The following is a 24,079-nucleotide window of genomic DNA, read 5'->3' as shown; positions in this document are numbered from 1 at the left end:
TATTAACATTTTATGCCTTTTATGTCTTAAACAATTTTACCCAAATAAAACGGTCCCTACCTTTCTGTCTTAAAATAAAAAAGAAATAAAAACTAAACTTAAGAGTTTTACAATTACCCTAATAAACAGCTAAAAATCTGCGATTAATTTACAGTTAGAGGGCCGATACCGTGCTATTCTTAAGCCTTTTATAGTAAACAATATCCATGTATATAATTATATATTACCTTTGGCACACAAAAGAAAATATTTTTATATTTAACATTAGTTCTTTTCCAACCTCAAAGTAAGATGACTCGATCTCTGAGGCACCGCCCATCTCTCTTTGTGGTGGCCGACCATTTCATGACGTTAACCTAAAGCCGACCTCCGCAGTGTGTCTGCGTTTCGCACACAAAAACAAACAACATCTCAACTTATGCCACAGTAACACATCTACCGTAATCTGTTAACGAACTTAAAACGGCATCGCCCGACTGTAACAATCGGGTCTACAAGAAAAAAAATTTGCAAGTTAAAATGTTTTTTTTCAGGCCAGCATTAAGTATCCAGAGTTTTTGGTTCCTGGCAGCTAATAGTTTTCTTATTTTATGAAGCAGATCAGAGAGAGAGATTCATATTCAAAACACACACAATAAAATAATAGTTCATAAAATAGCAGTTCATATCAGGCAGATTTGTTAAACAGCAGTACCGAACCGAAATGTACCGAACTATGAAATTATGAATAGAACCGAATTGAGATTTTAGCGTATTGTTAAAGCCCTATTAAATATTATGTATTTTATGCCTAAGTAAATTAAATTAGTTTACACTATTAATGGATCATGTTGTTTACTGAAAACAGGTCATTTTGACTTCTCTCTGTAATAAATAAATGCATGCAGACGCATAACAATGCTTCTTTAAATGGCTTTTTATTCGACTGAATGCGATGCTGTTGAATTTTTCAGTGAAAGTTGGTGAAGTTTACTACCAACAGCTAGATGTGAAAATATGAAAAAGTGCCTTTTCAGAATCTCTGTTATCAATCCCAGAAAAAGAGCTGAGCTGTCCTACGGTCTTTTCCTGACTCTTCACACATTCGACAGCCCTTAAAACAACGCAAACTTTTAGTTTTCTCCACCATGTGTGCGTCATTCGAAAGTCCTGACCGTGCTGCTTTTTCCGGCTACCCTAAAGTATGTTGGTGTGTTTGTGTTTTTCAAGTTTTTGTTGGGTTTCTTACTTTAAGGTTCGGTTTCACGGCACCATAACTTTTGTCCCGTTTCATTTCTTCCAGGATCCAAACTGGTACCGAGCGAGGAACACAACGGGCAGAGAGGGCACCATTCCAGCCAACTATGTCCAGAAAAGGGAAGGAGTCAAGTCGGGAGGAAAACTCAGTTTGATGCCGTGAGTACCAGAGTGCAAGCAAAGCAGAAACTGGGCGCTAAATGTTTGCATAATTATGTTACGGGGGAATTCAGTACAAAAGGAACAATCTCAAGCAGCAAACAAAATACAGCAAAATAACCATCGCAACTGTGGTCACGCATTTTTGCACACTGTGTGTGTGTAAAAACTATAAATGCAGCTTTTAAGCTGCTTGGAGTGGATGATGTGCATCAGTCTAAGTTGAACAACATGTCTATACAGGTATGCATGGCATCTCTGTTAGATTTGTCTCTGACAGTCATTTGCAATTCTATGTTTTACAATTTTTACAGCATATTGTTGTCAGGAAGAATTAAAACAGATTTTAGAAGCTACTGAATACTTTCACTCCTTATTTTCTCTTCTTGCAGTTTCTCCATAATAAAACTTCCTTCACCATCAGATTTTAAGAAAAGGGAAAACATGTAGCTGGGACCAACTGTCCGGTCTGGGCCCTGGGGTTGGACTCAGACACACTCTGCCAAAAAAAAGCTTTAATTGAACTCATTAACATTGTATTTTTGGGGTAATGGTCACTAGTGTGTCTCCTTTTTTCTGTGGTGGCCTTTTGATTGGTAGTTTTCGTTTGCCTTGCTTTTACTACTAACTAAGTTGAAACTCGAACCCTGCTGAAGGATGTTTTTGTAAATATGGTTATTCTTTTCATGTCTACTCTACTCTGCCGCGTTTTTAAAATGTTCAATATTTGCATTAGCCCGATAAAGCACAGTTGGGTTCAAGAAGCATGAAACGATCGAGTTCAGGTGTTGTTCCTCTAAATGTAGTTTTTCTTATTGATGGGTTTCTCATGACTTTGACATTTGGTGACGTTCTGCAGAGTTTCATGGCTTTCTTTCAGTCTGCTCCTTTTGAAATGACTGCATTTTGACAAGCCGCCCGTCTGAAATGCGGACTGGAGCCCACAGGGACATTTTGACTGCATGATGCGTCTCCTGATGCCTCAGAGAGAGCCTCTCCCTCCTCTCCAGGTTTGCATAAGGGGTTCAGCTGTGGTCTTGTGTCCTCATGTTTACATTGACTGGGCGACACTCTTTAGTCAGTCCCGTCTGCTGCCCCCATGTGGCAGATTTGCAGCCTGCAGAAAACCTCACCCTACAAAAAAAGATAGGGCATTCCTCCCTGCTGTCCCACTTCCTTCTTCCATGCTGTGCCGAAAATGTTGTTTTCCACATTTTTATCAGTCTTCTGTTAGAATGATGTCACTTCAGAAGACTGCACTTCATTGCTGAGGACAAAGCAGCGAGTATGCGTTCACTGAGCGTCTATGTGGCCACACTACTTGGCGCCTGCTCTCAGATTAGTGGGAGTTAAAGAGCTGCTGTCCATCGGAGAAGCTGCCTGTGCTGATCTAATCAACTCGACCCATATTAAGCCGCTTAGCCACAAGGGTCTGTGCTGTCTCAGGAGGCGAGGAGGAGGAGGAGGAGGATGTGACAGGGGTAGCCACAGGAAAAAATTGCGTAAATCAATTACAGCAGTTAATTATTGTCCATTGACCAGCCAGTGCCTATTGGAAGAAGCATGCATGAATGCTGTTTGGGGCTAATTTGACTCTTTGCATGAGGAGGGGCATCAGTCAATAGATGCCACACACTTTCCACTAGTGAGGTTACAAGGAGGAGGTTTTATGGGATTTAAGACAGAGAAAACAATGTCTTCTATGCTGCTTCCAGGGTTTTATTGGCTGATTTTGAGTCATATTTACGGATAGCAGGTATTGCTGTTAATTTGTAGCTCTGCTAAAACAAAAGTGTCCATTGGCTCAGAGCAGGAATTGTGGGTTAAAGTTTCAAAGTTTCTTCAGGATCGATTCATAGTGCAAAAACTAAATATTTCTCACTGGAGGCATAAGGGCAGTCCACCTCTGCCCCTCGTGACCTCAAGAATAGGTTGGCCGGGTCGTCCTTCTCCGGTCCAACTCTGAACAGTTTTGGGTTTTCCTGTTATTGCAGTGCCGGCGTGTCAGTTTCCGACCCTTCCCCTGACTTCTTTATGTGCGCCACTTGTGAGCTCAGTGTTTCCTGTTGTTTGGCTCCAGGTACATTCTTGCTGAGCCCACCAGCTCTCCACTGTCCACCCTTTTGTAACATGGAAATAAAAATCCAGGTGACATAAGTAAGAAAACGAAAGCCTTTGTGATGATCTGATTATGGATTTTGTATGTTGGATTTATCTTTACTCTCCTTTAAGGTGTTTTTCTCATGAGGAGGTTCAATGTCAGATGCTGTATTTCTTTTAGTGAAAGACCAACTCTGATGAAAATGTTTTTGTTGATTTTAACATGTTCTTGTGGCATTTTGAGAGGGAGAGAGACATTATTTTTATTTATTTATCCATTTTATCTTTTTTTATCAACTTAAACTAGATATTTTACGCGTTATTTTAATTTACCTAATTTCAGGGTTTTATTGTTTATTACCTTTATCATATGTTTACTTTTTCATTTTTGTTTCCGGTGCTTCCTCAGTTGGGACCACTCCCTCTGGGTCGGCTGCTGTTCAGCCACTGCGGCTCTGGATGGGAACCTGCACCCCCTCTTAGCTGTGGTGGAGCGGTCCCCGCCTGTGATGCTGCATTTGGCTGTATATGCAGCTGTTCACAGAGAGGGAGGTTCCAATGATTCCAATTTCCAACATCTTGTTTTCGTGCTCAGCCTATTTGTCATGTCTCATTGTCTCTCCCCATCAGTTAGGGGGTGGGATGTGTGAAAGGAGTGGGGGGGGGGGGGGGGGGGGGGGCTGTGTGTAGGTATGGAGAGGGGAGGCCCATACATAAATAAATAAATAAATAAATTATATATTATGCTTGTTTTGTTGCTTTTATATGAAAAGTGGTTTATAAACAAAGTTCGATTGATATAAAGTATTAAGCTCAAAATGGCATTTCTGAGTATTTCTTTATTCAAATCATTGTGAACCAGGAAGCATCTTTAGGATATTGGTGAAAAAAATGTTAAGCGGGCCACAAACTCTCTGCTCTGCTCTATTCAGATGTGTAAACTTGCAGACAAATGGATCCATGTACGTCTGTGTTTCCCTCGTCTGGGCTTACATCTGGCTCCAAACTGTACGGCTGGATTGCTCCAATGTTGCTCGCCATTTTTGTTCCCCCAGTATTGTTAGGTTGGGGGTGTGGGGGGCTGCCGCTCTGCAGAAACTCTGACCTGGAAAACGACAGGTTCTCTGATTTTTGGCTAAAAACGTCATCATAATCATAATTAAAAGACCACTGGGAACTCTTTTCCAATGGATCTAAAGATGATCAAAGGGAGTGTTTAACGTTAAATTCTGGCTCCGTCTCATTTCTGCTCTCCTGTTTCCTTCCAGTTGGTTTCATGGGAAGATAACTCGTGAGCAGGCGGAGCGGCTTCTCTACCCCCCAGAAACCGGGCTGTTCCTGGTGAGGGAGAGCACCAACTATCCGGGGGACTACACCCTGTGTGTCAGCTGCGACGGGAAGGTGGAGCACTACCGCATCATCTACCACAACGGCAAACTCACCATCGATGAGGAGGAATACTTTGAGAATCTCATGCAGCTGGTGGAGGTGAGGGACCACGCTCCAGTTTAGCTTTCACGTTACACGTTTGGTGCATCATTCAACACATCCTCATGTTCTAGATCAGGAGTGCCCAAATCCAGGCCTTGAGGGCCGGCTTCCTGCTAGTTTTCCAGAAACTCTGGATCAGGTGTGTTTAGCCAATCAGAAGCTTCAATGGCAGACTGGTTGGAAAGCATGTAGGAGACCCGCCCTCGAGGCCTGGATTTGGGCATCTCTGCTCTAGATGTTCGTTTTTGAGCTCCACCTTCTCCCTTACTCCAGATGTCCCTTTTTTCTGTTTTTTTGTTTGTTCTTATGTTACTAAATGTCAGTGAGAGGAAGAGATGCTTTTAACAGAAGGGCCATTTTAATTTTTTTTGTGGCAAACTAGGTTTTTAGCCCAGATTTTTTTAACCTTCAAAATCTGCTTGCAAAGAATAAAGTTCTACGTTTTTTCGACTTGAGAAAGACTCCTGAAGAAAAGGGGGAGATGTCTTCAACGATAAAAGATGAATCAAGTCCAGTTGAGTTTAATTTTTATTTTTCTACTGCTTCTGTTGAATCAACACGGATAAATGACAATCTACACAGATGTGTTTAAGTTGCAATTAGAAGTTATGGTCAAATGTTAAATCAATTCTGAGTTTAAAATAAATGCTTCAGTTATTTTAAAGAATTTTCTTTTTATAAGCTACTTTATCCACCAAAGGTTTTCAACTGTAAAAAGCCCCCCCCCCCCCCCCCCCCCCCCCATATAAATTAAAAAAAAATGGATTAAATTTATCAGGCCATCAAAAAAGAAAAAAAATAATCACAGTGAAACAACACAAACTGTGTAAAATTGCAGTCGCAGTAGTTTTAGAAAACACAAACATCTTTATTTTTGTTTAACATTTTTTAGATTGTAAATGGTGAAAAAATGCAAATAAAACCTAATTTTATGAAATCCCAGATTCCACAGACCTCTGATTGCACAGAATAAATACTTACTTCAATGCACCTAAAAACATTTGCATGCATGTCTGCATGGGAAGTCTTGTGAAAGCCTTTTCTCTTTAAAGATATTGCTTACATATAAAGAATAACAAGGTTTTTTTTAATATATCAATTGTAGGTTTGTGCCAATGCCAGTCAGGCTATTCTATCTATTGTATTGTTAAAAACTTGAACAATAGAATTACAAATTTATGACAATAGAGAGTTAATAAATAAATGTTCTTTAGACAGAAAAGACTAAAAGTTCTGGTGGAAAAATTAACAGTTACTTAAACTTGAACTAAGACTGCTTTGAGAAAAAAATATGATTACAATTCCTTCACAACAATTGCAAAAACTGATGACTGAACCCTGAATTTAATGTTATCACGGGTAAAATGTGTTGAAAAGTCTAGTTTTATTTGGAAATAAGTGATAAAAGATACTTGGTGTGAAGTTGTATTTTTGAATACTTGGAAATATATAAATATATGGTCTTGTTAACTTGGTTTGTGAAACACTGAATTAAAGAGAGGGCGCACCCTATTTTCTTTAATGACTGAACCATTCTGGGTTTTGGTTTTGTTTTGTCTTTTTCTTGTTTTTTTTTAAGGTAGAAGTCATCTCTGGAAAAATGTAGGTTTGGGGAGGAGTTTACCCCCGTTATCTACGCCATCCTAAGTAAAACGGATGAAATGTAACATTATATAACTCCAAGATTTCAAAGAAATTAAGTATTCACTGGACGCATCCCTAAAAATTCCTTCAAGTACGTGTTGAGAAGGCTGTGCGATCCTCCCAGCCCTCACTGTTATCTGCTGGCCGGTTCAGAGGAAGGACAGGGACAGACAGGAGGCACGGTGGCACAGAGACAGAGACCTTTCATCCTTTTAGATAAAGAGAGGAGCTCGATTGGCACCTATCGCGCTCTTAATTGGGGCTCATCGTTTTATCCCGCCATGTGTTGGAAGTGGACAAAGGGATGGTGCCAGCTGGCATAGGGACCATCTGCATACTGAGTGCCTTCTTGTTATCAGCCACCCACTATCTCTGCCTTTCCAGCTTTCTCTAATTCACACCCTCCAGGCTCGGTTCTTCCTCCACTTCCTTTATCCACCGCCCTCCCTGTCTCGGCGGTCCCTGGTGGTTTCAGAGCTTATTGCATTTTCTCCTCCCTGTTGTCGTCCATCTCAGTTTTCTCCTCTGCTCCGTCAGATTCCCCTATGAACGGCCGGTCGTAGGATTCCTCACATTCTCACCGACTCCTCAGCTCTGCCTCTCTGGGCTGCTTAGACTGATGCACGCGTGATGCTTCCTAACCGCTACGTTCACAGGGAAGACATCCTGTCAGAAAAGCAAAGAGGGCTGCAAGTGCTCTTCACAAGGGAGCCATAATATAATGAAGAGTATAGTCTAAAGTGTGTATTTTTCGATGTGATTACAGCCTGCCATCTTAACTATGTAGTTAGAGATCCTGATTTAACAGCTGTGAACAAAAAAAAACATTTTTGTGTGTTTAGGAGCAAAGAATTCTTGAGGAAACGTTGAACGAGCTTGTTTTAGGCCTTTCTGACATTTTTATGCCAAGGATGATGAACAGTTACCTCAGAAGTGTCTTAAAAGCTTTGAAAAATGTTTGTCCTCAGTGCTATGAGGTATTCTTAAAACGACAAACCTCTTTCTGTACGATGCTGCCCCCTGGTGGTTCAGTCAGCCTGTTGTGTAACCAAACCTGTGAATATTCAGTTAATTCTTTGGCTGTTTATGCTTTAAAAAAGTCTGTTTTTCTGTTTTCAGAGGGTTTATGGGTAGCCAGATTTCATGATGAATACAGACTGGTTTGTTTGATCTGTAGTGAATCTCACTCTTGCAGCTTCCTACCAGTCCTAATGGAAATGGATTCATGTCAGATTTTTTTTCTTGATTTTTCTGTTTGCTCGGTTTTTTTTGAAAATAAAGTATATGTAAAAGTAAAAAATATATATATATATATATATATATATATATATATATATATATATATATATATATATATCATTTACCCTGTAAAAGCCAGATACGTCAAAGAGTTTAGAGACGATACACATTTTTTGGAAGTAAGGCAGGAGATATAGATGGTAGTAATTATGAGCCGTTAGACGATTAGGTCATTTTTTTTAACATTAGTTTAAGATGCAAAAATATTGTCATGAGTGTTCAGAGGGGGAAAAAAAGCACCTTATTTATCCACAGGGCTCGACATAGCCATTTGTCCGCTGGCCCGGTCCTGTTTTTCGAGGAGTACGGACCACAAGACTTTACTTTTCACTTGTCCGCTCGGGCCACTAAAATATCTAACAATTAATACATTTTTCACCTTTTACAATAAAGTATATTTTGCGAAAACGTGTAGATTTACCTCGTCTTTATAATTCACTTTTTCTGCTAGTGCTGTGTTCAGACTTCAAGGGTTTCTATGGGAAACCTTTGATCACTCTTCTCCTCCTCTCCCGCCTGCGCGCGCGGCTGTCACTGCCGAGCACCACGCGGCACGCGCTCACTCATTTTTTTTTTCAAACTTTATTGAATGTAACAATTCAATACTAAACAATGTTTAACAGCAACAACGAAGGAACAAGCCAGTGGGTTATTATTACATTTTAGGCAGATATATTTAAACTGACACACATATCAGCGCGCCCCCTGGTGGTTTTTCACCGCGATGATCATAAATCCAACACCGTCACTGCAGAGAGACTGAAGCATGTCAGAGATGTGGAAGACATGGCAGGAATAGATAGGAATATGTTAGTAGTTATTAATTAGTAGTATGGACAGCAAGATATTTAATGAATGCATTGAAGATGAAACTGTATGCACTAAGCTTTAAGCTGAATGTCAAAGAATCAAAGGCAACTCAAAATACCTGAATCTCAGACTCAAATGCAGTATAAGGTCAAACTACTTAATTTTGTTTTTCTTTACAACACTGTAAGCAGTAAGTATTTCTAGTTAGCTGAATGATCTCAGTAATTTAATTGTATTTAATTTTTCAATTATTTAATTTAATTAGGTAACTAAAGTAACTAAAAAGTAAATGTAACTTTGCAACAGTAACAAAAAGCAGAACCTTAAGGCAGTCAGGGCAAAAAAGTCAATAAAACTTCTTAACTATTGATTAGGAACAAATGTGAAATAGCAGTGATTAGAAGCAGCATGAAAACTTCTGAACTAGTGTTACCTACTACACTGCAGTGCTCTTCAAAACATCTGAAACAGACTAGAGCAGATTTAAGTTTGATATGCTCTATTTTTAGTCATTGAAAAGTGTAGAAATAAGTGATGTCACCAGAATGCACCAAATTGTACCATATTAAAACTTTCCGGGGGGGCATGCCCCCGGACCCCCCTAAAGTTGCAAGCACCTGCGGAGCGGCGGGTCTCGCTGTGCGCGGTGTCGGGCCAGTAACTTTCAAAAACTACTGGCCCTGTGGGCCAGTGCAAATTTCTGGGCTATGTCAACCCCTGATCCACCATCTGAAATTCGATCCACACATGTTTAACATGGTGTAACTATTATATACAAATCATCAACAAATGTTGCATTCTTTCTATATAGCAAGTAGTTAGTTACAAAAAATTAATACCAATATATGTGTTAGTCTAACTATATAGTCGAGAAAATTAGCAAAACTTTTCCTAAAAGGGTTTTTGAAATCTTTAAGAAAAGTTTCTATGGTGGCAATGAGATGGGAGTCCCAGAAATGCATTTATCAAATATAATACTTATGGTTATATAAAGTTATACATCTTTAAGGGCCTATACCACGCAACATCAATTTTTTTTCAGGTTTTTAGTGTGTTATAGTGTTCATTTCTCCTGAAAAGAAGGCAGACTCTAGGTTAACGTAATGAAATGGGCGGCACCCAGAAGGAGAGAAAGGCGGAGCCTCAGAGATCGAGGCGCCTTACTTCCGGGTTGGAAAAAAGCTCAGGAAAATATGATATTTATTTAAAAGATGTGTTCTTTTGTGTGCCAAAGGTAATATATTCTCATATACATGGATAGACTTTACTATTAGAGTGTTAAGAATTGCATGGTACAGGCCCTTTAAAGGTTACAGTACATCTTTGTTATCCAACTGCTGTAAATAGTTTATTTAGTCAAGTAAAACAGTTTTGTGTCGTTAGTTCTGTCTTTGCTTCATGAATTCAAACATTAATGATGTTATTCAGATTAAAGAACAGCTAATCCTGCCCCCCCCCCTTTGAGGAAAACGCAGTGTTTCCTTCCAGCGTGGCCCCGCCTTCTTTTTTCCCCTTTTATATTGAAATGAAGCAGGGATTCTGCTGCTCCGCCAGACGGTCTTCTTCCTCCCCCAGCACAGATGCACGCTGATAAGAGTTAAAGCCGTCATGCTGCATTTCTTGATGTGCGTAGTCTCCTGGTATCAGATCTTAGAGCAGCCTTCTTCTCATTGCTCCCTTCATGTTCCTGTGTGGTGTTGCTTGGAAAAAACAACAATCTTGTGTTTGTTTTGCACATCAAAGCGTGTAAACAGATTCTCCTGTCCTAAAAAAAAATAACATGCATCCAATCCTGATCACTTCACCGACCTTACAACGAGAGGATAGAGAATATTTAGTCGACCATAAAAGGTTTTGAATGTGGCTGGTTTTAAGCGGTTGTGGATTTTCTTGCAGCACTACACCAAAGACGCTGATGGCCTTTGCACCAGGCTGATTAAACCCAAGTTGATGGAGGGGACAGTGGCAGCGCAGGACGAGTTCTCCAGGAGTAAGATCACACTGAGCCCATAACACCACTCTACAGGGACTCTGACACCATAACACGCACATGCCTTTGTTTATCTCCTGCCACAATAACCTCACAAGAACACAAAGACCACAACCCCTTTGAGGTCACCCCGTCATCCCTGGTCTAATGCCATTAATCAGTAAAGGAGATTAATTTGGTGTTTGAAAACGACGGATTGGTCTCAAGGTCGGTCCAGATCAGACTCCTCCTCTTCCTCTCCTCGTGTTCCCATCTGACCTGACTTACAAACATCTTATGGAATCAAATATTTTAAAGAGACACTCGAATGGAAATTGTGTTTTTGCTGTTTTAACATGTTCTTGTGGCATTTTTCTCTTTTTAATTTACTTTATTTATCCCACAATGGGGAAATTCTCTCTCCGCATTTGACCCACCCCCTGGGGGGGAGCAGTGAGCTGCAGACTAGCCGCACTCGCGGGGCGACAGCGTGCTGGGGAGAAAGAGGATCGATCCGCCAACCCTTCAGTTGGTCGCCGACCTGCTCTACCGCCTGAGCTAAACTGCTGCCCAATGATGGAGTAAACATAGATAAAGAAGATTATATAGATAGTCTAGTTATTTTTTTATTATTTTTTATTCAAATTGATATGAATCAGGAGCAGATGAAAAAACAGGCAGTATTTGTGACGTAGAAAATACACTAGGTGAGCCACTAGCTCCCTGCTTCGAGATTGCAGCAACGAAAAGGGGAAGGGGGGCGGGGTTGCTCTTTCCCCACAACGTGGAGACCAAATTTTGTGATGAACTGCTGCCGCTCTGCAGAAACTGTCCCACAAAAAATGACCGTTTTTAAAATGTATTTATTTTGGCTAAAAAAGTTTAACCACAACTAAAAGACCACTGGGAATGCTTTTACAACTTTTTATGTTTTATGGTGTTTTATCACATCATTTTATCATTTTATTTGTTTAATCTGGAATTTTTACTCTTATATTTTATGATGTTTTATCACATACATATTTGTTTTTTGTGTATTTTATTGTGCGGGGCATATTTAATTATTTTATTGCATGAATAGGGATTGTTTTTTTCTGTATTCTTGTTTGTTTTTTATGCACAGCACCTTGAAATGTTTTTTACATGAAAGGTGCTATATAAATAAAATTAATTTGAATTTACAACAGATCAATAGATTCTTGGAGTGGGACTTTTAAGGACTGTGAAATTTTTTTTTAAAAGAAACTAAAATATGATTTTATTTCTGACTTTTTAGATTGAAATATTTTATAGCTTAGGAACATGTCGACACAACCACATGAAAAGCAGGAGGGTCACGTTTGAAAACATTGACGTGTGTTCCTCCTCTCGTGCCAGGCGGCTGGGCCTTGAACAGGAAGGAGCTGAAACTCCTCCAGACCATCGGCAAAGGGGAGTTTGGAGGTGAGAAACAGATATTGCAGCATGGCTGTTTTTTTTGTTTTCCTTTTAATTTGCACTGCACTAGAAAAGTAAAACAAGTAAAACATTTCAATCCCTCATAGATGTGATATTGGGAGACTACAGGGGGACCAGAGTGGCAGTCAAATGTATCAAAAATGATGCGACAGCGCAGGCTTTCATCGCCGAGGCTTCAGTCATGACGTAAGATCAGCTCCAGCGCCCAAATCCATCCCAAGCGTTCTCATCCGAGTCGTTTCCTCTTTTCCTCATGTCTGCAGGCAGCTGAGGCACAACAACCTGGTGCAGTTGCTGGGTGTGATCGTGGAGGAGAGGGGCAGCCTTTACATCGTCACAGAATACATGGCCAAGGTCAGACAGCTGCCCAATGCTTTCTGGGAAAAGCAGCTGTATTCATGCTTTTTTTTTTCTTTTCTACTTTTTTGAGGTTATTGTTAAAAAAACTGTTAAGCTGATATGAGGAAGTTGTTTAAATAGTTTGACTGTTTGTTAAAATGTGTCTGTCACATAAACATGACAGCTTTCACAAAACCAGAGCTCCCTGTCTCATGTGTGAAATTGACATTTACAGCTCCAGATTTGTTGATTGGTTATCAAATGTGTAAATTGTACTACTTTTTTGGTGTCTTTTTGTTTTGTGGCTGTATTTTAGGTTAGATACATACAATAGTAATTATTCATCTCAATTTACAAAATTCAATAGTTTCACTTCATTTTTATCTCTTTAAGTTTCTATAATTGTTAAAATCTAACTAAGTAAACATAGAAATACCTTTATAGTCCATTTTCTTGTAAACGTGTATGTTTTACATGATGCGGTGAACTGTCCCACAGGGCAGCCTGGTGGACTACCTTCGCTCCAGAGGAAGGTCTGTTCTTGGGGGAGACTGTTTACTCAAGTTCTCACTGTGAGTCCTCTTCACTTTCAGTGTAGAACAAACGTAAGACATTTCATCTAGAATTACTTCAAGAACCACTCCAATCATTGTTTAATCTATTTTAAAAGTGTTTTTGTTATGTTTTATTATGCCAAAATCACAACCCTGTGTTTTCTAGAACGTAGTCTCTGCAGAGCGGCAGGAGTTCATTAGAAATTCACCTCAGGGTCGTGAGCATGTCCGTTGACGCGGAGCAACCCCTCCCCGTTACTGAGAGCTCTCTGTTTACAAACTCTTTACTGCACGGGCGAGGAAAATGTAGACGTACATGAATCTAGTCGTCTACAGGTGGATGCATCAGAATGGAGCTGAGCAAGGAGCCTGTGGCCCAGCCAGTGTTTTGTCTACATCTAAAATACGATCTTTTTCTAGCAGCGTTTTTTCATCTGCTGCTGATTCACAATGATTTGATTAAAGAAATACGCAGAAATGCATTGTTAGACTTTATTTTCTTCATACGTGTCCTCCATCAAGAAGAAAAAATCAGAACATGTTACAAACTCCAAAAACACAATTTGCATCGGAGTGGGCTTTTAAGAGACGCTTATTTTCTTACAAATATAATTCAGTTTGAGTTCTTTGGAAATATGAATAGCTAGGTTGTAAGTCAAACATCCTAAAATATTCATTTGAATTCTAAAGCTCAGACTGTAATCCAGCACATTTACCACATGAGCCCAACAGAGATCAGCAGGCTTTAGCATATCAGTCCTGAGTGAGGGATTTTCTGTTTCAACATGAAGATCTCCTCTGAACTTATTAGTGAAGCGATTATTCTTTAGCTTCTGCTTTTAGAGTAGAGAAAAGTATTATTTGTGAACTTTTGTGAAACGTTTTGATTCCTTCTTTTGGCCCTAAAAACATTGCATTTCAATTCTTCTGTTGACTTTTGTCATGTCATGAAAACGAGACAACCTCAGGTGACATCTGTGGGTCATCTTGGTCTGAATGGTCTCTTCTCATTGTGCCCCCCTCCCCTCAGTGACGTGTGTGAAGCCATGGAGTACTTGGAAGCCAACAACTTTGTCCACAGAGACCTGGCAGCTCGAAACGTGCTGGTGTCTGACGACAACATCGCCAAAGTCAGCGACTTCGGCCTCACCAAGGAGGCCTCCTCCATTCAGGACACTGCCAAGCTGCCCGTCAAGTGGACCTCACCAGAAGCACTAAGAGAGAAGGTGAGAGGGAAGGGAGCTCTGTGTGCCCAGCAGCTTCCTCAGCTGCAGCTGCTGAATGAGTTTGTAGCTGAGATGATCTTTGACACAGCAGCGTTTGTTTCAAGTAAATCCAATTTATTTCACAGAGGTTTTCCACCAAGTCAGACGTCTGGAGTTATGGAATCCTACTTTGGGAGATTTACTCCTTTGGGCGTGTGCCTTACCCCAGAATTGTGAGTAGCTGCACCGACACTCACCAGCAGATGGCAGTGTGTCCCACTGCTGGAGCCCCTCTATACCGTTGTGTGGTATTAGAATAAAATCTGCCTCAGAGTTGATGTGAGAATAATTTGATGTGTATCACTAACTGTTGGAACGAGCCACAGAAATGAACCGTAACTAGCGAATAGTTACGGGCACGTAGGCACCCTACGTTAGGGTGGTTGTGGATGGGCGGGGGGTAACCTTTACCCGTGTGCGTCTGTCTGGCAGCCGCTGAAAGACGTGGTCCCCCGAGTGGAAAAGGGGTACAAGATGGACGCCCCGGACGGCTGCCCCCCAGTGGTGTACGACCTGATGAAGCAGTGCTGGACCCTGGACGCCGCGATGCGGCCCTCCTTCCGCATGCTGAGGGAGAAGCTGCAGCATATCAGAGCCAAGGAGCTGTACCTGTGAAGAGGAGGTGCAGAAGGGGGTCACGGGCGGGGGGGGGGCGGCGACATGCAGCACAAGGATTGTGGGAGGTGGGGGGAGGAGAGAAAAAAGGACCACAGCAACTTTTCTCCTGCTTGCCCCCCCCCCTTACCAACCTATGGGACTGCTACACTGTGCCCCCCCCCCATCCCCCTGCCTCTAAACACCCCCCCCCCAGCCGTCCTCTGCTTTCACACTAGGACTGTTTAACTGTTTGTGTTGTATAGCTTTTGCCAGAAAACTCCTCCTTCTCTCCACTGCTCTTTTGCCCCCAATCCCCCCCCTGACACACACACCTAAAAACACCACCTGTCCTCCTCTTCATCCCCTTCGTCCTCCTCCTCCTGAGACGTGGCATTACCTGGAGGGGGAGGCTGGCCTTTTCCTCCACGTTTGTCAGGTGCTCCTTCTTCTATACCTCTTCATAATCGCTGGATCCCGGCGTCACCTGCATGCCTTCAGCCCGGCTGTCACACCCCCCCCCCCCCCCCCCCCCCCCCCTCACATGGTCGGACGCGAGGCCTTCGCTCTGTGCCAAAGTGCCTCGTGCCTACAGAGCTCCAGACTTCCCTCCAGCACTTCTTTTATTTTACTTTTTTTTATCATTACAGAAAAAACTTCTTTTTTTTTTTACATTGATTTATTTTTCAGGGATGTTATAATAAACCAATTTTTTTTGTTTTGTTATGGCTCGTTCCCCGACCATCTCCACTTAAGACTGATGTTCCCTCCCCAAAAGTCCATGACGGAGGATGGGGCGGTGTGGATAGGAGGAGACGGCGAGGAGAGGCAGGTCACAAATACGGTCGCCTCATCATACGTGGGCTTGTTTTATATTAAAAAATACATATATTTAAAGGATTAAAACAAAAACCAGACGAAGGACTGAGGACGCCGGGGTCAGTGGGAGGGGGGTGTGTGCATGCTGTTAAAGAGGCCTTCGGTTCAACTGTCAGTGCTTTCAATGTTCATTGTTTTATTATGCTATCATGATTATGAATAAATCATTCCATCTGAGCAGTGTGAAAACACCAGCATCATTGGAACCAGCGTTTGTTGGGGTGTGTGTGTTTCCATGGACGCCCCCCTCCCCAACCCCCCCACGCGTGTTTTCGTGTCCAAAGGGTTTTCTAATGAGAATGCAGGACGAAGCTCCTCCAGCCCCCCAGGAAAAGTCCAAGAATCTTCCAGTCTCATTGCATCCGTCTCGTGCTTCCACGTATAAGCTCATTCGCATTTCCTCTGTTCTCCCAGCATCCTCGGCTGCTCGGAACCTAACTTAATGTGAATCTTACGAATTTTAATGGCGGGTAACAATAGGCCGGTTACATAAGCGACGCAGTTTACGCTCACGGCTAAAGCTGGGTCGCTGTCAGGACCCATCGCTCGGATCCGCAGCACGGGACCCCCCTGTTGCAGAGCGCCACACATGTGCCGTCACACACTCCTCCTTTGATCATTAGCAAAAGCTCCAGGTAATTTTGGATTCAAAAACGTGATGGGTTTTAATCCACCTCCAATCAACAGCAGGGCTTCTTAATCTGACGTTTTCAGAGCAAGGTCAGAGGTTACAAGCAGGGATTTCAGTTTCCTCTTGCTGCTTTTATCACCACCTACTTGTCTTCACCGTCCACCTCTGCCACACTGTGGTTTCAAAATGTCAGGAAATGTGATCAATTCTGATATCCAAAGCTCTTTATACCAATCTGACAGCAGCAAGTGAGAGTTGATGCACGGCTCCCACATCTGGATGCCTCCGTCTTTCCTTCACACGTTAGTAATCCTGACAACTGCACAGCTCCACGTTCTTAAGAAGCCCAAGCAGAAGGACTCGAGCGTTTAATCTGCTTTTGATAAGTTATGGATCTGTGCGACCGGCAGCAGCCGGGCTCGACTAAGAGAAACTAATTAGCACCAGAATTAATCGTATTACACCAACTCCCGGTTCGAGGAGGATGCCCGGGGGGGGGGGACAAGCATGTTGTTGTGCCCTCCCCCGCCTCCGACAGATGACTGACAGATTTACACGTGTGACAGAATGAGGATGAGCTGCAGAGAAGGTGAGGCTTCAGGTCCTAAAGCCATCAGCCTGTCGTTTTTGGATGAATCACTGGGCTTTAGAGACCCACTCAGAGGAAAGCCTTGTTTTTAACATGTTCTTGTGGCATCTGTCTTGGAATGGAGGCCTTGTATAAAAAGAATTAAAATAAAAAAAAAAGCTTATAATTGTATTTATAAACATTTTTTCATTCAAATTGTGAATCCGGAGTAATTCCATGTAACAAGCAGCCTGCTCCGCTCTATTCTGTGGCATCCACTTGCACACGACTAGATCCATGGATGTCTGTTTTCCTCAATTGCACCAGCATCTGGCTCAAAACTGTACAGCTGGATAGCTCTGATATTGCTCACAATTTTTGCTGCACTGGTAATATTAGACTTGGGATGTGAGGGGCTGTAAGCTAGCAGGACATCAGACAAGAGAGCTCTCAACAATGGGTAAGGAGGAGTAGGTTTGCTCCGCATCAGCGGTTGAGGCAAATTTCTAATGAACTTCTGCCGCTCTGCAGAAACTATGCTCCAAAAAGTGACATTTTTTTTGGCTAAAAACAAAGATCCCAATTAAAAGACCACCCTGAATGCTTTTCAAATGCATCAAACCATGACTGGAGTGGGACTTTAAGCATGTTTTAATCTGAACCAATGTAAATGTATTTATTTTTCTGCGATAAACAACATAAAACAACCCACTGAAGTCTGGGAAACGTGTTCCTCAGCGATCTCTGCAGATCTGCAGTAAAACTTCTCATCAAGCTTCATTTCTGGGACCTGAGATCCCGATCAGGAGATAACTTCACCCTTAAACCAGCTGCCTTGAACAGAACTTGAAGACTTTAATAGTATATTACAGATGTTTTGTAAATTTGTTGTTAATCTTTTCAAATTGGCAAACTTTCAGATTAAGAAGACTCGGAAACAAAAATGATTTAAATGTTTCTGACAAGATGAGCACATTTGTTTTTTGTTTCTGAGATCAAGGTCGATGCCTCCGTGATGCAGCAGATTGGAGGAGAGACAGTGTGGAGTTACAGGCGTGGTGGGATGTTTACATAGCCCGACGCGTGTCATTGAGAGGTGAATGTTCTTTGTTTTCAGCTTATTTCAGGGAGGGGATGCTGACATGACACTGTATCAGGTCACCTAGCTGCTTTAATGTCCTTGTGCCATTGGTGACAGAAGGATTTTCACAGAAACATATCCCCCAGATTTCGTCATGCACCTTTTTCCTGTCTGGAGTCCACAGATTTAGCTGATCAGAGTTAAAATGGGCTTCCTGCTGCTGTCAGAGCTCAGCAGCTCTGACCTTCTTTTTCCCCTCTCGTATGCCGTTCTCTGTCAGTGAAACCTCAGTGTTGATGCTTTTTGCAGCTTGAATCAGCCTCCTGTTGGCCATGTGCAACACATGATCTTTACACTAATGCACGCTCCATTTACTGCATCTTCATCAGACGAGCCTGCCACGTTAACGCCGGCCCCTTTCAGTCTTGAATTTCAGCCCAGTGCTGCTCTGAAGCTCATCTGGGTGAATTTGTCACGTTTGACTGCAAGAGGCTTGACCTCTTAACCAGAGCTGATGGTGAGTGTTGGCCGGGGACAGTTTGAAGGTGGCGAGACACAAAGAAGCATCATCCCAGATGTCGGAGAGCCTCATCAGGAGATGGTCTGATGGGAGAAGAGCTGCAGATTGAAACCACAAGTTGGGGCTTGTTCTGATTGGAAATACTTTTACATTTTTTGCAGCAGAGGAGAGCTACTCAAAGGGCGCTTCTTTGATTTATGAATTTTAACAAAAAACCTATTTGGCAAACTTTTACAGCATATTTTTGTTAAAAAACAACAAGCTTTCATTTCAGTGAGCAAGTGATGCTGAACACGATCCTAAAGGCCATTTCACACAGCCGCTAGGTACATTTTGTGCATATTGCACAGATTAAAATTAGTCCTTCATGAATATACATCAAAAAGGTGAAAAAAAGTGTGGTCTTCCTAAATGTATCAGAAACGAACCACCTTAAAACCATAGAAGTATAAATAGACCAGCCAAAAAACACGTAAATCAACGCAGAACCTGAACCGTGGGATTATTGCACTGTTTATATGCAAATCATTTTGGATTTTTGCGTCAAATACTTTAGTTTAATGTGATATGTGCGCCGTAAACCCAATATAAAAGCTATACATCATGGGACATGTGTGAATAGTCTGTTAGACATACGTGAAACGGTCATGGAAAGCCACACGTGCAGAAGCATCTCCCAAAAATCACGCACAAATGCGTAAGGGTTACGCAATAATTGCGTATAAACCACGTAAAATACGCTGCATAATACTCAACCGGCCGAAACCCTTGACAGATTTCTGCTGACATGGACGAACGACCCAAGAAACACATGAATTACTTAAATGACGCTTAAACCACAAAACAATTACATTTCATATGTGGAAAATGTACATAGTGACTGTGTGACACGACCTTAAGACTGAGGCATCATTATATGCAATGTGATTGTGTAAAAACTTTCTCTAAATTACTTCAAACGTACTTCCAGGAGTTTTAAAAATAGGTTTAAAAAGTGTTTAAATGTGGTTTTTACATTTTAAAGATAATTCAAAGAGACCAATGTTAGCTATTGGTCCAATGCAACAGCCAATCGCAGTCATCTTTTTTCCCCCTGCTTATATTTTTCACCATACTAACTCTTTATTTTGAATGTTTCTGATCTAGATGTGGAAAAAAGGACTCAACTTTAAAAAGCTTTAAGATGTTTACTCAAGCCTGCACTGCAGCATTTTTCCCCAAGCCAAATATGTATATTGTAGTTTTTATTATTGATGGCATCATAATTATGAATTAATGGTAGACTTACATTTTAACTTAGTTCAGTTGAAAAGTTTGTCTTTGTCATTACCTTGTCAGACAATATCTGTGAAATATTTGTCAGACAATATTATATATTTCTTTCTTTGATCTCTGCTTAAGAGACTTTTAAGCCTCTTCAAAGTCTTTCTCTCTATTCTCAATTTATTTAGAGGCAAAAAATGTATTTAGTTCTTGGATTTAGTTGAAATATTAGAAAAATAATCTTTTCGTTTTTTACAGTCGTTTTACAGGCTTCAAGTAAGATAAAGCTGCTGCTGGTGTAAACCACACAGTCTTTGCAATTATGGCATCGATTGTACATTTCCTTTATTAAAACTTGCATAACTGGGGATTATTGTAAAGTTAATGGAGGATTCGTGATCATTCAAAATATCTTCCCCTCATTTTTTTTATTTTTCCAACTTTTTCTGCATTTTTAAAAGTCTGTAATCACGGAAAACTGAAAGCCCTTAACAGCTAAAGCTAACACTCTGGAGGTTTGAAATTAAGACTAGAATAATAAGTTATTTAAATCCAATTTAATCAATCTATTCTTAGAAAATGCAAATGAAGAAATCCTTGAACTGATTTAAGTAATAATTTCTGAGAGTTTTTGATCATATAACCATCTTTCTGTTTGTTTTGATTGGAAGAATACAGAAACTAAGCAATAAAAGTTCCTCTTTGTTTAGTTTAAATCCCTATTTATGTGTAAACTGTTTTTCTCAACCAAAAAAGAAGGGTTTTAGAATGGACACTAAAAATAGATGATTTATTGAAATATGTTGAATTATAAATCCATTCAGATTATGAATTTTATAAGGAAAGCCCTATTTAAAACTGGCCTCTTGGTTTAGTGAAGATTGAAGTTGAAAAACCCGCAAAATCCTACAGTTACAAACATTTCTTTTAAAAACTGACATGAAAATTGGATAAATATCACACAGTGACGGTTATTGGTCATCTAGAACATTGGCTTCTCATCAGTAAATAGTTGTCACTCATGTCTTCCCTTTAATCGTGGCTTAGTCATATTTTTTCCAAATAAAAACAGTAAAAGTAAGCTTCTTTGTTATAGTGTGATCTGTTTTCAGCCCTCTGACTGGATTAATGAGGTTTGAGGTTCTCAGGTCGGTCCTGCAGCGCCGAGTTCGGTGCTGGGAGCTGATAAGACGCAGGAGCCAGATCCAGCAGTGGACCTGGTGAGGTGAGACCTGCAGTGACGTGGGAATCCGTGTGTGTGCGGCCTCACACGCCACATTGTGTCTCGCTGTGAGGGGCGGTGATGTCTCACAGACCAGAGGAGGAGGATAAGCGCCACAGCAGAGGCGCAGCCGTGTCTGCTGAGCTGCACGTAAACACTTTCCGCTCCCTGTGATGTAACAGCCGCCTGCTCGCTGCACCTTCTCCCTAAATAACCCAATAGTTGCCCTGTAGAGTTGGCTCACTCGTTCATGTGACTTTGTGAAATCTCAGCCTTCCCAGAGCTGCACAGACCAAGAGCTGTCAGCAGGAATCTGCATTTTGCTCTCATTATTTACCTGGCCCCTCCTCAGGCTCTTGGCCTGCTGGAGGTGGAGCTGTGCCAAAGCGCATCTCGATAAGGGGGACATGAAGGGGCCCCTGACTGGAGCTGCCAGTGTTATGTAACTGAATTTAAGGCGGTGGCAGCTTTGTCCTTTAGTTTGCAAAGTATGACATACATCAGTCATTTTCTCTAAATCTGCTGCTGAAAAACAAAAAAATAGTTTTTTGCATGCACACCAATTTAGAGATCTATGAAGCATGTTTTTCCAGGATGCTGGAGCCTATCCTGGTGGTCAAAGGTGAGGAACTCCCTGAATGGGTCATCGATCTGTTGCAGGGCAACACCACCAAACACTCACATGCACACCTATAGGGGCAAATGATGCATGTTCTTGGACTGTGGGAGGAAACTGGAGAAATTCCACACATGGGGAGAACATGCAAACTCCACCCAAAAATATATCAGCTGGGATTTGAACCAGGGCCTTCTTGCTGTGAGGTGAGAGTGCTAGAGTCCAGTTCTTATTCCTATAGTCCAGCTCGGTTTAGACCAATTACAGGAGGAATCAGGCAGATTAAAAAAGAACAAATATTCTGCCAAATTTGCTAGATTGAACATTTTATTAAAAATGTATAAAAAAATGTATATTCAAATCAAACAGAGAGCATCACCTGCTTACAGTCTTTTTGGTAACATTAAATGTTTTTCACGTGTTTGGAATTTCTGGTACAGGTCATGCAAGTAATGTAACTGAGTAAGAGTGCTCGATTTGTAACGTAAATTTTGAATAGTGCAGTAAAAGAGCTTTTATGGGTAAATTCTTTTACAGTTACTCATATAAATGTAACTTTTTACCACCAGATTTTACCGTCTAATTTTAGAAGGGAGTTAGTTTTCAGCTTCTGCCGTGGCTTTCAAGTTTTGCTTTGGACAAACGCTGCTAAAACTAAAAGTCTCAAAATAAAACCCAACAATAACAATAATTTCAAAAACATTGATAAAATTATTCTGAGAAAACCAACCTGACACAGTTTGTCTGACCATTCCCGTTTTTTTCCTGTCTTGAGGAGCTTTTGTGAATCTTTCCTACAACCCCAAAACCCACTTTTGTCAGTTTATCTCTCACAGAACATGAGATCTACTGGAGCAACAGGAAGTGAAAAGCAAAGTCGCCAAAACTGGACCCTCTTACATCCCAGCAGACATGCTGGGCAGGTAAATATGACTAAGCTCAATCAGAGGATCTGCAGGTTGGAAAGTTGGGACGGATTTCACAGGAGGCTGTCTGCCGTTTGGAGACGGTTGTACGCAAAGTTTGTTGGTTCAGCTTGAAGGACTCTTCCCTGCTGACAGCCTGGCGCCTGGCAGATGATGAGAGGCTTGATGAATCCCTGCAGCGTGAGTCAGAGTTCCAGTCTGACATTCGTTGTCTTTCAGAAGTGGGAGTTTGCTCTCACTTTTGCAGAGGAGCAGTGGGCTGGGTGGCAGGCTGCCTGACCATGTGACAGCTTTGTGTTTAGAGATAACAGTGGGAGACAAACTTCTTTAGAGAAATCTTTTTATCAGAGCTACTTGAAAACAACAGATCGGTGGCGATTTTGAAATCCTTCAAGAATCTACGTTGCCATAAAGGTTTGCATGGTGACACATGAGCTAAGGACTGAAAGAAAGATGCGTGAGCATCCCCGACCCAGACAGAAATGAATATTCCGACTTTGAGTTCTTCACAGACAGCCCACGCTTCAGTCCGTCGACTTGCTGAGCGTCCACACAGGACAGAGTTTAAACTGATGTGACACATGAGAAGCTGCAGCCAACCGCAACTAATGCTAAAGTTCACAACGCCTCCAAGACAAAGAAATGTCGTACAGCCAAATGCATGCAACAATTGAATGGCAACGCACCTCGCGGGGGTCGGAGCAGGTCACATGACACGCTTAAAGGTTCATTCTTACAAAAAGGAAAAGGTTACCTTTGAAAAGCTAAGAAAGCCAATGAAGACATTGCAGAGATTTGTTGTCATTATGAACACACTAATTTTTAGAAAAATATTATTAAAGAAACTACTAAAAGGTTATATGTTTTACAATCTAAAAAAAATAGGGCAGGTGTTGCTTTCAGTTTCAATTTTGGTGTTAAAAAAACAACAAAAGCGCCGGGAAAAAAAAGTGTTTGTCTCTGCTAAAGAAATACAAATGCAAAACACAACAGCAAGAAAAGCTGCAACTATTCTAAGTTTTGGACCTCTTTTGGGAATAAGGTTTTGTTTCACAAAAGCCATTCCTTTGTTTTTTTTAATGTTTGGACATAATTCTGCAAGTGCACCAATCCCCAGCTGAATGAGTCTGGAAGGATTGATTGTGGAAGTGAAATGTTTTGCACCGTTTGTGTTTTGTGCAATGCAACCAATTCAGTAGATTCATTCTGCGGTTCTCAGTGGTTACTTTTTAAAGTTAAAAGCAACTTAAAAACTATTCAGGTTTTTCAAAAGAAAATTTTACAAAGAAGGATTTACAAAGAAGATTAAAAATTCTAGAAGAACCAGATTTGTTTCAGAAAACATGGATCCGTGTGTGGTATTTGATAGCCAAAGCAAGGAACCTCTTAAGTAGTTCAAATGAAGCTTTGGCCATAACAGCAGATTTATCAGTTTGTGATATAAAAAAAAATAAT

General features: G+C 41.2%; 1 protein-coding gene across 2 annotated transcripts in view; it reads left to right on the top strand.

The window, feature by feature from the left end:
* Positions 1 to 15,986, top strand: part of csk (C-terminal Src kinase) — a 39,400-nt gene extending 23,414 nt beyond the window's left edge. For both annotated transcript variants that reach the window (XM_011493818.3, XM_023953654.1), the window contains exons 4-13: positions 1,283 to 1,395; positions 4,764 to 4,983; positions 10,636 to 10,729; positions 12,086 to 12,151; positions 12,253 to 12,352; positions 12,430 to 12,520; positions 13,004 to 13,077; positions 14,090 to 14,285; positions 14,411 to 14,497; positions 14,757 to 15,986. In XM_011493818.3, coding sequence (XP_011492120.2) covers positions 1,283 to 1,395; positions 4,764 to 4,983; positions 10,636 to 10,729; positions 12,086 to 12,151; positions 12,253 to 12,352; positions 12,430 to 12,520; positions 13,004 to 13,077; positions 14,090 to 14,285; positions 14,411 to 14,497; positions 14,757 to 14,939 — 1,224 coding nt within the window. In that variant the 3' untranslated portion in view covers positions 14,940 to 15,986. The remainder of the gene's footprint in view (positions 1 to 1,282; positions 1,396 to 4,763; positions 4,984 to 10,635; positions 10,730 to 12,085; positions 12,152 to 12,252; positions 12,353 to 12,429; positions 12,521 to 13,003; positions 13,078 to 14,089; positions 14,286 to 14,410; positions 14,498 to 14,756) is intronic.
* The last annotated feature ends 8,093 nt before the right edge of the window (positions 15,987 to 24,079 follow it).

The sequence above is a fragment of the Oryzias latipes genome, chromosome 3, assembly GCF_002234675.1.
Source record: "Oryzias latipes chromosome 3, ASM223467v1".
Classification (NCBI taxonomy): Eukaryota; Metazoa; Chordata; class Actinopteri; order Beloniformes; family Adrianichthyidae; genus Oryzias; species Oryzias latipes.
Note: the sequence above shows the minus strand (reverse complement) of the source record. Positions and strands in the feature narration are given on the sequence as shown.